The sequence below is a fragment of the Anomaloglossus baeobatrachus genome, chromosome 9 (assembly GCF_048569485.1).
Source record: "Anomaloglossus baeobatrachus isolate aAnoBae1 chromosome 9, aAnoBae1.hap1, whole genome shotgun sequence".
Classification (NCBI taxonomy): domain Eukaryota; kingdom Metazoa; phylum Chordata; class Amphibia; order Anura; family Aromobatidae; genus Anomaloglossus; species Anomaloglossus baeobatrachus.
The window spans coordinates 17005994-17021928 of NC_134361.1; the positions used below are offsets into that span (position 1 = coordinate 17005994).

Genomic DNA, 15935 nt, shown 5'->3' on the forward strand with positions numbered 1-15935 from the left:
ATCTCGCGCTTGCGCCCCTTCATCTCGCGCTTGCGCCCCTTCATCTCGCGCTTGCGCCCCTTCATCTCACGCTCGCGCCCCTTCATCTCACGCTCGCGCCCCTTCATCTCACGCTCGCGCCCCTTCATCTCACGCTCGCGCCCCTTCATCTCGTGCTCGCACCGCTTCATCTCGCGCTCGTACATTCACTCTCTCGGCGGCTCGGAGACGATGGTTTTATTACACAGGTGCTTTATTTGCTGCTGTAGAGTATCCATCTCCATCCATTGCAGACATTGCTCTACATCACAGTGGTTACTGGTCCATACATCGCAGATCTCCAGCACATATCTGTACATCCTCACACCGGGCCAGAATCCAGGAATTGTCTTTAGGCCTGGAAACGGGGCCAGGTCTTTACAGTGTTGTAGAAGGTGTTTCCGGGGCACTCGGTGGCGGTGACGTTGCGATGTCCCTTCAGGATGTAGGCGGACTTGATGTATCCCTTGGTGACGCCGCAGCTGATGAGGTTCTTGGCAGCGTTCTGTGCGGCGGTTGTGGGGTTGCCACCTGGAAAAACAAAGCATAGGTTATTATAACGTCGGCACCGTTATAACCATGAAGCCCCCCCGGGATCCCCCTCACTTACTGGTGAAGGTTCCAACTAAGCTGATGCCAATGGAGTTGGAGTTGTAGTTTGGAGCATGAGCACCGACAGACGTCCATCCACGGCCCTCGAAGATGGAGCCGTCTCCTCCAACCAGGAAGCTGCAAAGCCAAAGGCCCGGTAAGAACCAGCGAGATGCGGCTGAATTCCCTGCACCGTGTGACACTGACCTGTATCCGATATCGCACCAGCCGTTGGTGCTGATGTGCATGTTCTGGATGTTCTTGGCCTGAGTGATGCAGGCGGACTGGGTGGAGCAGGCAGCGCCGGCGGTGTGGTGGATCACTACATAGGTGACTGGTGTGGCCATTGCTGTCCTGCAGGTTGGAGCCTTTCCTCCCCACTGGGATTTAGTGAGGATGGTGGGACAGCCTGTGGGGTGAAGACAGAAGCCTCGAATGCGGCAGTATTCATCCCCCAGACCCCGACATGCAGGAGCCCATCATTGCGCTCACTAACATATATGAACACTGGCGAGTATTCACAGGACGCCTATACTTACATTGTGCAAGAGCGCACAAGGCCAGGAAAGCGAAGAAACGCAGCATGATTGACAGGTTCCTGGGGGGGAAGAGAAAAGAGGCGTGAAATACGATCAATGGGACGTTCTGATAGAGAGGAGCTTGCAGGACAGTGAGGCACAATGTATAGGGTGTGTATAGTGCAGAGTATATGGCAGGTGTGTATACATCAGGTGTAGTGCAGAGTATATGGCAGGTGTGTATACATCAGGTGTGGTGCAGGGTATATGATGGCTGTGTCTATACATCAGGTGTAGTGCAGGGTATATAATGGCTGTGTATAGATCAGGTGTAGTTCAGGGTATATAACAGCTGTGTATATAGATCGGGTGTAGTGCAGGGTATATAACGGCTGTGTATATAGATCGGGTGTAGTGCAGGGTATATAACGGCTGTGTATATAGATCGGGTGTAGTGCAGGGTATATAACGGCTGTGTATATAGATCGGGTGTAGTGCAGGGTATATAATGGCTGTGTATATAGATCGGGTGTAGTGCAGGGTATATAATGGCTGTGTATATAGATCGGGTGTAGTGCAGGGTATATAATGGCTGTGTATATAGATCGGGTGTTGTGCAGGGTATATAACGGCTGTGTATATAGATCGGGTGTAGTGCAGGGTATATAATGGCTGTGTATATAGATCGGGTGTAGTGCAGGGTATATAACGGCTGTGTATATAGATCGGGTGTAGTGCAGGGTATATAACGGCTGTGTATATAGATCGGGTGTAGTGCAGGGTATATAACGGCTGTGTATATAGATCGGGTGTAGTGCAGGGTATATAACGGCTGTGTATATAGATCGGGTGTAGTGCAGGGTATATAACGGCTGTGTATATAGATCGGGTGTTTTTGCAGGGTATATAATGGCTGTGTATATAGATCGGGTGTAGTGCAGGGTAATTGGCGGCTGTGTGTATAGATCAGGTGTAGTGCAGGGTAATTGGCGGCTGTGTATATAGATCGGGTGTAGTGCAGGGTATATAACGGCTGTGTATATAGATCGGGTGTAGTGCAGGGTATATAACGGCTGTGTATATAGATCGGGTGTAGTGCAGGGTATATAACGGCTGTGTATATAGATCGGGTGTTTTTGCAGGGTATATAATGGCTGTGTATATAGATCGGGTGTAGTGCAGGGTAATTGGCGGCTGTGTATATAGATCGGGTGTAGTGCAGGGTATATAACGGCTGTGTATATAGATCGGGTGTAGTGCAGGGTATATAACGGCTGTGTATATAGATCGGGTGTAGTGCAGGGTATATAACGGCTGTGTATATAGATCGGGTGTAGTGCAGGGTATATAACGGCTGTGTATATAGATCGGGTGTAGTGCAGGGTATATAACGGCTGTGTGTATAGATCGGGTGTAGTGCAGGGTAAATGGCGGCTGTGTATATAGATCGGGTGTAGTGCAGGGTATATGGCGCCTGTGTATATAGATCGGGTGTAGTGCAGGGTAATTGGCGGCTGTGTGTATAGATCGGGTGTAGTGCAGGGTATATGGCGTCTGTGTATATAGATCAGGTGTAGTGCAGGGTATATAACGGCTGTGTATAGATCAGGTGTAGTGGGGGGTATATGACGAGTGTGTGCAGAGGTGTATCTAAGTTTTCCAGCACCCAGGTCACGAATATAGTTTGGCGCCCCTCCCCACAAGCAGTTTGAGTAGTCATCATGTGACCAGTCATACATGTGGATTTGCGCACTTAATGAGTCACGTGGTGACGAGCTGCTCTTCATAATTCTTTCAATGTTCAGTGAAAAACTGAGAGAAACAGGAAGAAAAGTCAGATGTCGCATGACCGGAAGTATGAAAATCACATATGAGTGGAGCGGCCATGTGATGACTGCTGGAATTAGCAAGCAGAGCTGAATCCTGACAGTGAGTATATTACACGCTGTTAGGATTGGGCTACCAAGCTTAAGGGGGCTTTACACACTACGATATCGTTAATGTTTTATCGTCGGGGTCACGTTGTTAGTGACGCACATCCGGCGTCATTAATGATATCGCAGCGTGTGACACTGACCAGCAACCTTAAGCAACCTCAAAAATTGTGAAAATCGTTCACCATGGAGAGGTCGTTCCAAAACCAAAAATCGGTAATAATTGATTATCGATGTTGTTCGTCGTTCCTGCGGCAGCACACATCGCTGTGTGTGACACTGCAGGAGCGAGGAACGTCTCCTTACCTGCCGCCGGCCGCAATGCGGAAGGAAGGAGGTGGGCGGGATGTTATTTCCCACTCATCTCCGCCCCTCCGCTTTGATTGGCCGGCCGCTTAGTGACGTCGCTGTGATGCCGAAAGTCCCTCCCCTTTGAGGGAGGGATTGTTCAGCAGTCAAAGCGACGACGCCGACCAGGTAAGAGCGTGTGACGCTGCCGTAGCGATAATGTTCGCTGCGGCAGCGATCACACGATATCGCATGCACGGCGGGTGCGGGTGCTTTTGCGTACGATATCGCTAGCAGTTGCTAGAAATATCATAGCGTGTAAATCCCGCTTTAATCTCATAATTAAAGGGGTTGTCCAGGTTTGCGATGAAAGTCGGCAATGACTTTAGGTGACTGCAAGCTTCTGAATTCTCACAGCGCGCACATTTCAGACTATCAGGATTCTCCCATGTCTTTGGTAAAAGTGGACGGTAATGTGAGCACAACAATGCAAATTGTGTACTTCTGCCCTCATGCCGACTAGACATGTCTGTTCTCAGACAATTCATTTTAATTAACCGATCAGCACATCTAGTCGGCACATGACCACATGTAAATTGCATACTCACGGTTTGGTTATCTCCCATTCATACCGCCGTCACCAAAGAATCCTGACAGCAAGCAGTGTGCGCACTGTGAGAACTCAGAAATTAAAACATAGTAAGGGTATGTGTGCACGTTGCGTTCTGGCTTGACAAATAAACTGCAGCGTTTTGTCACTGCATGTGCGTTTCAAAAAGCATCCAAAACGATGCATTTTGAATGCTGATTGAATGCGTTCTGGATGCTTTCTCTCCCACAGGCCGAGTGGGAAAAGCATGCAAAACACACAAAAGAAAAGTGACATGTTGCTTTTTAGAACACATCAATTTTGTCAAATATTTGGCATGTGCGCATGGAATTTGCTGACTTCTCATAGACTTTGCTGGGGAAGCAGAACGCATGCATTTACGCTGCAGTTTAAAACGCTGCGTAAACGCATGAAAAAAAGCAACGTGCGCACACAGCCTAACCCTTAACATTTCAGACAGCACAACAATTAACATAGCCATGTATCATGTAATCTTATAAGTTATGAATTCTTACATATGTACAGGATCAGAACCAATAAAAGCACAAGAATACATCACCATAACCAAGAGCAATATCGAAATATATCACTAGAACCACCAACAGTACATAAATTTATTATTAGGAGCATGCAGCACAGAAATACATCCATATAACTCCCATCAGTACAAAAACACAGAATCAAAACCCCCATCAGTACATAAACACATCACCAGAACCACCAGCAGTACATAAATACATGAACAGAATCACCATCAGTACAGGGTACATCACATTTATATTGCATGAACCTACATCTTACACTATGTCCTTAACAATGGTAAGGAGATGCTGGGAGTTGTTATCCGTCATTATCAGACTGCGGACCATACAGTAACCACAATACTGATGAGAATTAGTCAGCATTGCAAATAAACATTTACATCCAGGTACCTTTATAGATGATGTTGTTTCTGATTGGAGTCGTTCTTTCTTTTCTTCATCTTGCCAAGATGCCATGATGATATTTCACATCCACAGCTCATTTCTGCTGACTTCCATCTTCCCCGGTCTTCTGCAGCACTTCCCGACACAATGCCCTTAAAAGGAATCAGCAGGTTTTTGCTATGTAATCTGAAGCCAGCATGCTGCAAGGGTTAAAACGCAGATTTCAGGGATGCCTGTCTTGTCAAGGTCCGATCTGTTGTCTATTTGCTATGTTTGTATAAGCACCAGGACCCTTATCGTTGCTCGGACTACACTGTCAGGTGCATGGCAATCCGGCAGACCCCCTCCTCTGAATCACAACTACTGTGAGAGTACAATCTCTATACAGAGCCTGGTGTGGGCAGAGACAACTCTCTCAGCTCTGCTGCATTGCTAAATCTAAAAATTCTGATTGGGGCAAAACAGCTTCTCCCAGTAATCTAAGTGATACATAGCTGGATTCAGGGTACCTTTGCCTACATTATGCTGTCCTCAGATGAGGTAGCAAAAACCTGCTGACAGATTCCCTTTAAAGATAGCAGTGTTATTATAATGCTCCGGAGTAAAAAATATCTGCCCTACTCTGTGCCCCTGAATAAATAATTGTCCCTCATTGTGTTCCCTGCTCACAATATGACGCACACACTGTGTATCCTATGTACATGCCCTCCACACTGCCCTCTCCCTTCCATACTGTGCTCTGTCCTCTATGCTGTGTCCCCCTATACTGCTGAGTCTATACTGTGCCTACTTATCACACTTTCCCCACTACAGCAAACTGTCCCCTCCATGCTATGGCCTCGCACTGTCTGCCTATTCCACCCTTCTCCCCTTACACTACTCGGGGTCCATTCTGTGCCCCCTCACAATTTTCTCATCCCATACTGTCTCCTTACTACCTCCGCACTCATCCCCCCCTTGTGCCGCATACTGTCCTCACATTTCCCTCCTTCCTCCCCATACTGCGTCCTTCAATTTCTCCCCCCCTCGCTCCCCATAATGTGTCTGTGTATATTCCCCCTGCCTCTCCCCATACTGTGTACCCAAATGTGTTCCTCCTTCCCCCTAATTACAATAAAACATGGTGTCTTCAGCTCCCCAGCAGCACTTACCACATCTAACCTCTTAAGTTTCTGCGGTGCTGAGGATTGACATCAGCAGCATGACGTGATCACGCTCCTGACGTCGTCCTGACCCGGAAGTGTCAGCGATCAGGACTTCAACTGTCCTTGTGTGTGAAAGACGCGAGTACAATTGATCAATGGGAGCTGGCGTCCTGCACCTCCTCTGATATCGCTGTCAGCTTCACATCCAGCTCAGAGAACGGCCGACTCATAACGGGGGACAGTATAATGCAGCCCCCGGGGAGACACCTCATACCAATGCATCAGGCGGCCTGACAGCAAAAGCCCCACCTGCCCCCCACCTAGAGAAGACGCAGGATGTGTGTATAGTATAAGTGTCGTTTAGGGTATATGGCAGGTTTGTGTACAGGTCAAGTGTAGAGCAGGGTATATGGTGGGTGTATTGTAGGGTATATGGTGGGTGTGTATAGTTCCGGTGTAGTGCAGGGTGGTATATAGCGGGTGTATAGTTCGGGTGTGGTGCAGGGTATATGTTGGGTGTATATAGGTTATATGCTGGGTGTGAATAGATCGGGTGTAGTGCAGGGTATATGTTGGGTGTATATAGGTTATATGCTGGGTGTGAATAGATCGGGTATAGTGTAGGGTATATAGTAAGTGTGTATAGATCGGGTGTAGTGTAGGGTAATAGGCGAGTGTGTATACTTCAGGTGTAGTGCAGGGTATATGTTGGGTGTATATAGGTTATATGCTGGGTGTGTATAGATCGGGTTTAGTGTAGGGTATATGTTGGGTGTATATAGGTTATATGTTGGGTGTGTATAGATCAAGTGTAGTATTGGGTATATGTTGGGTGTATAGATCAGGTGTAGTGTAGGGTAATAGGCGAGTGTGTATAGATCGGGTGTAGTGTAGGGTATATAGTAAGTGTGTATAGATCGGGTGTAGTGTAGGGTAATAGGCGAGTGTGTATAGATCGGGTGTAGTGTAGGGTAATAGGCGAGTGTGTATAGATCGGGTGTAGTGTAGGGTAATAGGCGAGTGTGTGTATAGATCGGGTGTAGTGTAGGGTAATAGGCGAGTGTGTATAGATCGGGTGTAGTGTAGGGTAATAGGCGAGTGTGTGTATAGATCGGGTGTAGGGTAATAGGCGAGTGTGTATAGATCGGGTGTAGTGTAGGGTAATAGGCGAGTGTGTATAGATCGGGTGTAGTGTAGGGTAATAGGCGAGTGTGTGTATAGATCGGGTGTAGTGTAGGGTAATAGGCGAGTGTGTATAGATCGGGTGTAGTGTAGGGTAATAGGCGAGTGTGTATAGATCGGGTGTAGTGTAGGGTAATAGGCGAGTGTGTATAGATCGGGTGTAGTGTAGGGTAATAGGCGAGTGTGTATAGATCAGGTGTAGTGTAGGGTAATAGGCGAGTGTGTATAGATCGGGTGTAGTGTAGGGTAAGAGGCGAGTGTGTATAGATCGGGTGTAGTGTAGGGTATATAGTAAGTGTGTATAGATCGTGTGTAGTGTAGGGTATATAGTAAGTGTGTATAGATCGGGTGTAGTGTAGGGTATATAGTAAGTGTGTATAGATCGGGTGTAGTGTAGGGTAAGAGGCCAGTGTGTATAGATCGGGTGTAGTGTAGGGTAATAGGCGAGTGTGTATAGATCGGGTGTAGTGTAGGGTAATAGGCGAGTGTGTATAGATCGGGTGTAGTGTAGGGTATATAGTAAGTGTGTATAGATCGGGTGTAGTGTAGGGTAAGAGGCGAGTGTGTATAGATCGGGTGTAGTGTAGGGTAATAGGCGAGTGTGTATAGATCGGGTGTAGTGTAGGGTAATAGGCGAGTGTGTATAGATCGGGTGTAGTGTAGGGTAATAGGCGAGTGTGTATAGATCGGGTGTAGTGTAGGGTAATAGGCGAGTGTGTATAGATCGGGTGTAGTGTAGGGTAATAGGCGAGTGTGTATAGATCAGGTGTAGTGTAGGGTAATAGGCGAGTGTGTATAGATCGGGTGTAGTGTAGGGTAAGAGGCGAGTGTGTATAGATCGGGTGTAGTGTAGGGTATATAGTAAGTGTGTATAGATCGTGTGTAGTGTAGGGTATATAGTAAGTGTGTATAGATCGGGTGTAGTGTAGGGTAATAGGCGAGTGTGTATAGATCGGGTGTAGTGTAGGGTAATAGGCGAGTGTGTATAGATCGGGTGTAGTGTAGGGTAATAGGCGAGTGTGTATAGATCGGGTGTAGTGTAGGGTATATAGTAAGTGTGTATAGATCGGGTGTAGTGTAGGGTAGTAGGCGAGTGTGTATAGATCGGGTGTAGTGTAGGGTAATAGGCGAGTGTGTATAGATCGGGTGTAGTGTAGGGTAAGAGGCGAGTGTGTATAGATCGGGTGTAGTGTAGGGTATATAGTAAGTGTGTATAGATCGGGTGTAGTGTAGGGTATATAGTAAGTGTGTATAGATCGGGTGTAGTGTAGGGTAATAGCCGAGTGTGTATAGATCGGGTGTAGTGTAGGGTATATAGTAAGTGTGTATAGATCGGGTGTAGTGTAGGGTAATAGGCGAGTGTGTATAGATCGGGTGTAGTGTAGGGTAATAGGCGAGTGTGTATAGATCGGGTGTAGTGTAGGGTATATAGTAAGTGTGTATAGATCGGGTGTAGTGTAGGGTATATAGTAAGTGTGTATAGTTCGGGTGTAGTGTAGGGTATATGTTGGGTGTATATAGGTTATATGCTGGGTGTGTATAGATCGGGTGTAGTGTAGGGTAATAGGCGAGTGTGTATAGATCGGGTGTAGTGTAGGGTATATAGTAAGTGTGTATAGTTCGGGTGTAGTGTAGGGTATATGTTGGGTGTATATAGGTTATATGCTGGGTGTGTATAGATCGGGTGTAGTGTAGGGTAATAGGCGAGTGTGTATAGATCGGGTGTAGTGTAGGGTAGTAGGCGAGTGTGTATAGATCGGGTGTAGTGTAGGGTAATAGCCGAGTGTGTATAGATCGGGTGTAGTGTAGGGTAGTAGGCGAGTGTTTATAGATCGGGTGCGCTCGGCTGTGGAGCTGGTACCGCGCTCCTGCTGTGGGTGCGATGTGTAGTCCTCACCTGTTTCGGGAGCACCTGGTGTCTTCTCGCTGCTCTCCGTATTTATACCCTCCCTGGTGCTGCTGTTTATCAGGCTGACCTTGTGCTGAAGGATGAGGGGTGTATATACTGTATATACAAGGCTGGAGTTTCTGTGTAATGATGGGGGTTGTTCTGCAGCTCTCGTATCGCCCATGCTGTGATAACGCAGCACCGCACTTATTTTCAGACTTTCAGTGTCCTGCGTCTCCCCAATTCCCCGTCCCTATAGTAGTATGTGATGCCCTAGATGAGGCCTTATATACTGCATTTCTGGGTTTGCTGGAGCCGCAGACATGTACAGTTCATCTGGTAACAGGATGCCGGAGTGGCTCCGCTGGGCATACTTCTGAAGCCCCGCATACGGTATGTGGGCGTCTGCGCTGACGGGGCCATTGACTATAATGAAGCAGTCTGAGTTGCATTTGCCCTACCTACGTCATAAATCCATAAATGTCCATTAGCCAAGCGCATAGAGAAAAAAGATTCCAGTCTTTGTGATCGCTGGTAATAGATCTTTGGTCTTTGATCTTTTAAGCAATTTGGCTTTATTATTAATAACATAAAGCTCTTGTATTAACACTATATTTTTATCTCTACAGTGATCCATTCTATATTTTTATCTCTACATTAGCCAAGCGCGTCACACCGCCCTCCCATCACATGACATTGTGTTTCCCGCGTCACACCGCCCTCCCATCACATGACATTGTGTTTCCCGCGTCACACCGCCCTCCCATCACATGACATTGTGTTTCCCGCGTCACACCGCCCTCCCATCACATGACGTGTTTCCCGCGTCACACCGCCCTCCCATCACATGACATTGTGTTTCCCGCGTCACACCGCCCTCCCATCACATGACATTGTGTTTCCCACGTCACACCGCCCTCCCATCACATGACATTGTGTGTCCCACGTCACACCGCCCTCCCATCACATGACATTGTGTTTCCCGCGTCACACCGCCCTCCCATCACATGACATTGTGTTTCCCGCGTCACACCGCCCTCCCATCACATGACATTGTGTTTCCCGCGTCACACCGCCCTCCCATCACATGACATTGTGTTTCCCGCGTCACACCGCCCTCCCATCACATGACATTGTGTTTCCCGCGTCACACCGCCCTCCCAGTACATGACATTGTGTTTCCCGCGTCACACCGCCCTCCCATCACATGACATTGTGTTTCCCGCGTCACACCGCCCTCCCATCACATGACATTGTGTTTCCCGCGTCACACCGCCCTCCCATCACATGACATTGTGTTTCCCACGTCACACTACACAGAGCACAATGAACTAATGTAATATATAAATGTTCTAATATGTAATAATAAAAATATTGTAATCAGAGCACAATGAATGCGTCATCTACAACATAGTGAAGAACGGGGAGTTCCCAACACAACCTGGAAAACAAACAAACAATTGGAAGCCAAACCTAAAGAAACCTGGTTCACTGCCAGATACAGGAAGATAGAAATGTGACATAAAATGTCAGCCAAACCCCCCAGCCAGGTACTAAAGTACATAAAGGAAACCTATACAGCACAGTACCGCACTGCTCCGGAGGATAGATCCTATCCCCGACCTCCTACACTTCAGATTGTCCCTCACACACTATCCAATAACACAGAAAAACTGGATCATAATCAAACTAATCAAAATCTGATGCACTTTAAAACTTATTTTTTTCATATTGACTTCAGTGATTTATAAACCAATCCAGCCACAATTTTATTAACTAGACAAAAAAACATGTGCAGTTGTCCTTCTCCAAGCCAGAGAGTCTTATATTTATTTCAGTTTAACTGGCACCGAGATCTTCCAGGTTATAGTTCTGAGTAGTATCTATTCTGTAACCAATGCCATCAGTCTGTTTTGTAACAATAAGGTTGCTATGGTCTGGAGACGGCTCACTGGTTTTACCCATCATGAGATGTTTCTTGTGTGGCACCTTGGTAATTATTTTTTGCATCTATTTTGGAGTGCCTTAATTTTGGGTACCTTGGTAATGAGACACCTTTTTATCGGCCATCAGTTGATTTTATTTTTCATTAAGTGGCAGGATTTGCTTTCTAATTACTGATAGATTTTACTGATAGATTTCAGCTGATGTCAGGACATTTTGTGGCCTTTTGCATCTATCTTTCTTCATGTGTTCGACACTTTTTCTCTCTGTCCTTTCTCACTATTACACATCTGTAAATTTATGGACATCTATGGTGTTTCTTTGCCTGTGCGGATTGGATGGGTTGTTACCGACATCTGGTGAGAAATTCATGTCAATAGCACTTCTAGAAATATATTTACTTAGAAAATTGGTGACGTGTTCAATACTTATTTCACCCGCTGTATATGAGGGTATAAAAAATAATGAATCTTGCAGGGTTTTCTGTGGCCACTGGGGCTTTTTTAGACTCTAATTTACTGTCCTCATGATCAGTTTTCAGTAAGCTCCTTATCATCAGAGACAGGATTTTACAATAACAGGTAAAGCCTCTAAACACAGCTGATAACAAAGGACCCACCAATTACAGCAGGGATGTCACAGCTGACCGCGCTCCTTCAGGTCAACCTTTGCACATGCTTATTAGATGCTTCACACAAAACCTAGGATCATTGTCAGGGTTATTGTGACTAATGTACATGTGTTTTGTTTCCTAAAACAACAGGAAGGTAACGTTTAAAAAAGCCCCATGGGGGAGTGTGGAAATTGCAATATTTCTATCTTTTATACAGATGATGATAAGGGCCTAAAAAAACACAACACAAAAAACTGATTTTACAACAGGTTATCTCACAGGCAAAGATATCACTCTGGAGATCTCCTCGCGGCCACCTCCAGCTGAGACAAGGCGCTCGAGTGTCCTCCTCAGACCCTGGTACAGGCGGTACTGTCCGGACTCCTGAGGCTCGAGGCGGAGGAATCTCGCCACCTTCCCTTGAACATCTCCCACCACTGACTTACTACTACAAAGATCCAGTAAGGGTACCAGGCTCTCAAGAAAGTCTTCAAAAACTGTCTTATCTCAGCTTCTTCCAAGAGAGACGAATTCATCCTCCAAAAGCCTCTTCCCATCTGGGGGGTCTCTGTAGCATCCAGAGAAAACAAAATTAAACAGTGGTCGGAGAACTCCACCTCAACAACAGGCACCGCTGAAGAGACGGCTTCCTCCTTTACATAAAACCTGTCTATTCTGGACCTACAGTTACCTCTATGATAGGTGAACCCCTCGTGGCCTGGGGTGTACCGGATGTGGACATCCACCAGGCGAGCCTCACTAGCTACACTATTAAGGGGGACTCAATTGGAAGTTGTTTTCCCTCTGGCACCTCCTCTATCTCGGGGCCTCGCGATAGTGTTGAAGTCCCCTCCAAAGACGACCTGCCGACTCATAAAAAGGTAGGGCTTGATCCTCATAAAGAGACACTTCCGGTCCCACTTAGATTAGAGACCATAAGTGCCAAAACTTTTGTCTTTTTATTAGGATTTCTAAGTTTCTAACTTAATAACCCGTCAGCTTTCTACCGTTGTGCTAAAAAGGACCGCCACTCCGCCATACAGTCCAAAAGAGCCCAATAGGAGGGTCCACTCCACTCACTTTCTGCCTTATACAATATAACTAGTGTATAACTATGCTTTTGACAACCTGGTCTCCCAAAAAAATAAACTGTCCTCAACTTTGCAAGAAAATCAAACTTACCTAACGTAATGCTGAAGACGTTGGTGGATGCCAGCCTCAACAGATTGCGTGCCGGCCTCTAGAGCGAAGAATTAGCTTTCTGTTTCCTACTCTCCTTCCGGTCACCATCAGACGAAGAACAACACTTGAGGAGGAGAAAAGCATCCATTCCCCATTCAAATCCCACCCTGGCGGGACAGCATCCTCCCCAGATTCTGAGCTAGCCAAACCCTTGAGGAAATTGACTCCCTTGACATTGTGGCCTGGTGCCATCCGTTCACTGCCACATCCAGAACCTCACCCCAGTTTCCTCATCACAGATAGAGACGTTATGGAGGGATTGTTACCTGTTAGAATGGTCAATCAAAGGTTGACCCGCATCTCCTATATCTACCAGGACTAAGGGTGGGAGAAGATCTATCTCTCCTTATTTTCACATCCTACTTACACTTTCCTTTGGCCACCTCCTAACATCTTCATCCACAGTTTCATATAGAAAACCCAGTAAAGCAGCCTTGTCCTCTATCTTCCTGACCTCTTTCGTGTCATGTTGCCATGTTTCACCTTCATCGTGAAAGGCCAGGCCCATGACCTAACAGCTCATCCTGTTTTTTTGAGGACCACTACTTTTCAAGGACTTTCCTACATTGTCAACATCAGAGAGGTTTTCCATGATCCCAGTGATCCAGCATACCCCAAAATCTACCTCCATGACCTTTCTTCTGCCTTTCAGCCTCAAGAGTGCGATCTTTCCAGCCTCTTTTTTGAAGGCCTTCATATGTCTACATAGGGGACACCTGGGTAGCTGAAGCCAAGTCTTCGTACTTCTGGGCCAGATGGTGCACTTATGGATGGTTGCTGGCTTCCCCCGCTCCTCGCCAGACCAGAGAGAAGGACCTCAGGACTCCACCAAAGTGTAAGCCCAAGACTCACCTCCCTCTTGGGAAGAATGTCCTGGGTTCACAAAATTCTCAATCTTCTCTTGTATGTAGGAGGAATTCCAGACACACCGGGTTCAGAGCATCACAGCTATGATACAAAGGTGTCCGAAACCTCAATGCATCACGACGTTACTGTGTAATCAGAGAATCCATGTTGCTCCCTGTCCACCTTTCAAAGTGTATATAAAGTTCACATGAGCATCAGAAATGGACCAACAAATGATAGAAGAAAGTGGCCTGGTCTGAAGAGTCATGTCTCCGTCATGTAGACGACCGGGTGCGTGAGCATCACCTACTTGGGGAAAAGCCGGCAAATGGATGCACTATGGGAAGACGAATGGGGGCGGCCGGTGTGATGGGACAATTATTGTTCTGGCATCATGTGGATGTGACACCATCTATCTAATCATTGTTTTAGCAGTTTTAACAAATCTTGGCTGGGAACCATCCACACCTGGATAATAAACCCCCGTTGAGGGGTGGTTGGTCATTGACTGATGATGACGTCAAATCTTCTGATCTCGCTCCTCGGTGTAAACAAGTAAACCAAAAATAAAGAGGAGACTATTTCTGCTGCTGCTTATCAGACATTCAGGGCCCCAGAGCCGGGTGCAGAGCGGTGCGGAGTGCAGAGGAATGCTCCGTGGTCAGGCCCTGCATCGTCCCTGCACACCCCAGTATGTTATGTGCCAGCAGCGCTCATCAGAAAACATGGGGTGCTCATATAGTGGGGTGACTGCGATGGTGGGACTTATTGAGACTAATAACTTAACGTTGTTACCCATTTAGATAACAGCGGCCGCATCAGAGATAATGGCCATAAGCTCCTCCCCTGTGGCACTCCCCTCCAGGATAAATAGTGGAGGGATGCGAAACGGGACTCACATACTACCAACCAAAGGTAAGTGACACCGTGGACAGCTGCAGCCTCAGCCTGGAGCCCCCTCACCCTGAACCGTCTACTTCTCTCCTCCAGGTGTAAGCGGCCATGTTGCGTCTTGTCGCTCTCCTCGCTGCCCTCTGCGCAGTCACTCAGGGTAAGTGGAGCTCACATGACCTCCTAATAGGCATAAGTGTAGAGGCTGTACTGTTTACAAGGAGCTCCCCCTAGTGGTGACTGCAGGCAGAATATCATCATGTATCTCAGTATACAGGGAGCTCCCCCTAGTGGTGACTGCAGGCAGAATCTTATCATGTATCTCAGTATACAGGGAGCTCCCCCTAGTGGTGACTGCAGGCAGAATCTAATCATGTATCTCAGTATACAGGGAGCTCCCCCTAGTGGTGACTACAGACAGGATCTTATCATGTATCTCTGTATACAGGGAGCTCCCCCTAGTGGTGACTACAGACAGGATCTTATCATGTATCTCTGTATACAGGGAGCTCCCCCTAGTGGTGACTGCAGACAGGATGTTATCATGTATCTCTGTATACAGGGAGCTCCCCCTAGTGGTGACTGCAGACAGGATCTTACCATGTATCTCTGTATACAGGGAGCTCCCCCTAGTGGTGACTGCAGACAGGATCTTATAATGTTTCTCTGTATACAGGGAGCTCCCCCTAGTGGTGACTACAGACAGGATCTTATCATGTATCTCTGTATACAGGGAGCTCCCCCTAGTGGTGGCTGCAGACAGGATCTTATCATGTATCTCTGTATACAGGGAGCTCCCCCTAGTGGTGGCTGCAGACAGAATCTTATCATGTATCTCTGTATACAGGGAGCTTCCCCTAGTGGTGGCTGCAGACAGGATCTTATCATGTGTCTCTGTATACAGGGAGCTCCCCCTAGTGGTGACTGCAGACAGTATCTTATCATGTATCTCTGTATACAGGGAGCTCCCCCTAGTGGTGACTGCAGACAGGATGTTATCATGTATCTCTGTATACAGGGAGCTCCCCCTAGTGGTGGCTGCAGACAGGATCTTATCATGTATCTCTGTATACAGGGAGCTCCCCCTAAAAAAAGGGCAGGTAATCCAGCAAACCGTCCAGTGATAAAAACCAATTCCATACGTTTAAAAAGGTTTAGTACATGATGATAAAATATGAGTCCATGCCCTAGGGTAGAGATCGCTTACGCGTTTCGGACTCTACAGTCCTTACTCATAGCTATTGTATTTTATCACGAACGTGTTGCTGGATTACCTGCCCTTTTTTTGTGAATGCACTG

General features: G+C 47.0%; 1 protein-coding gene across 1 annotated transcript; it reads right to left on the reverse strand.

Annotated features, from left to right (window-relative positions):
- Positions 1-228: 228 nt before the first annotated feature.
- On the reverse strand, positions 229-4927 carry LOC142250265 (peptidoglycan-recognition protein SC2-like). Its single transcript, XM_075322399.1, has 5 exons — positions 4892-4927; positions 1149-1207; positions 817-1018; positions 629-747; positions 229-549 (listed from the first exon to the last, which is right to left on the reverse strand). The coding sequence occupies exons 2-5, from the start codon at positions 1192-1194 to the stop codon at positions 371-373; spliced, it is 546 nt and encodes a 181-aa protein (XP_075178514.1). The 5' UTR covers positions 1195-1207; positions 4892-4927; the 3' UTR covers positions 229-370.
- Between the last annotated feature and the right edge of the window lie 11008 nt (positions 4928-15935).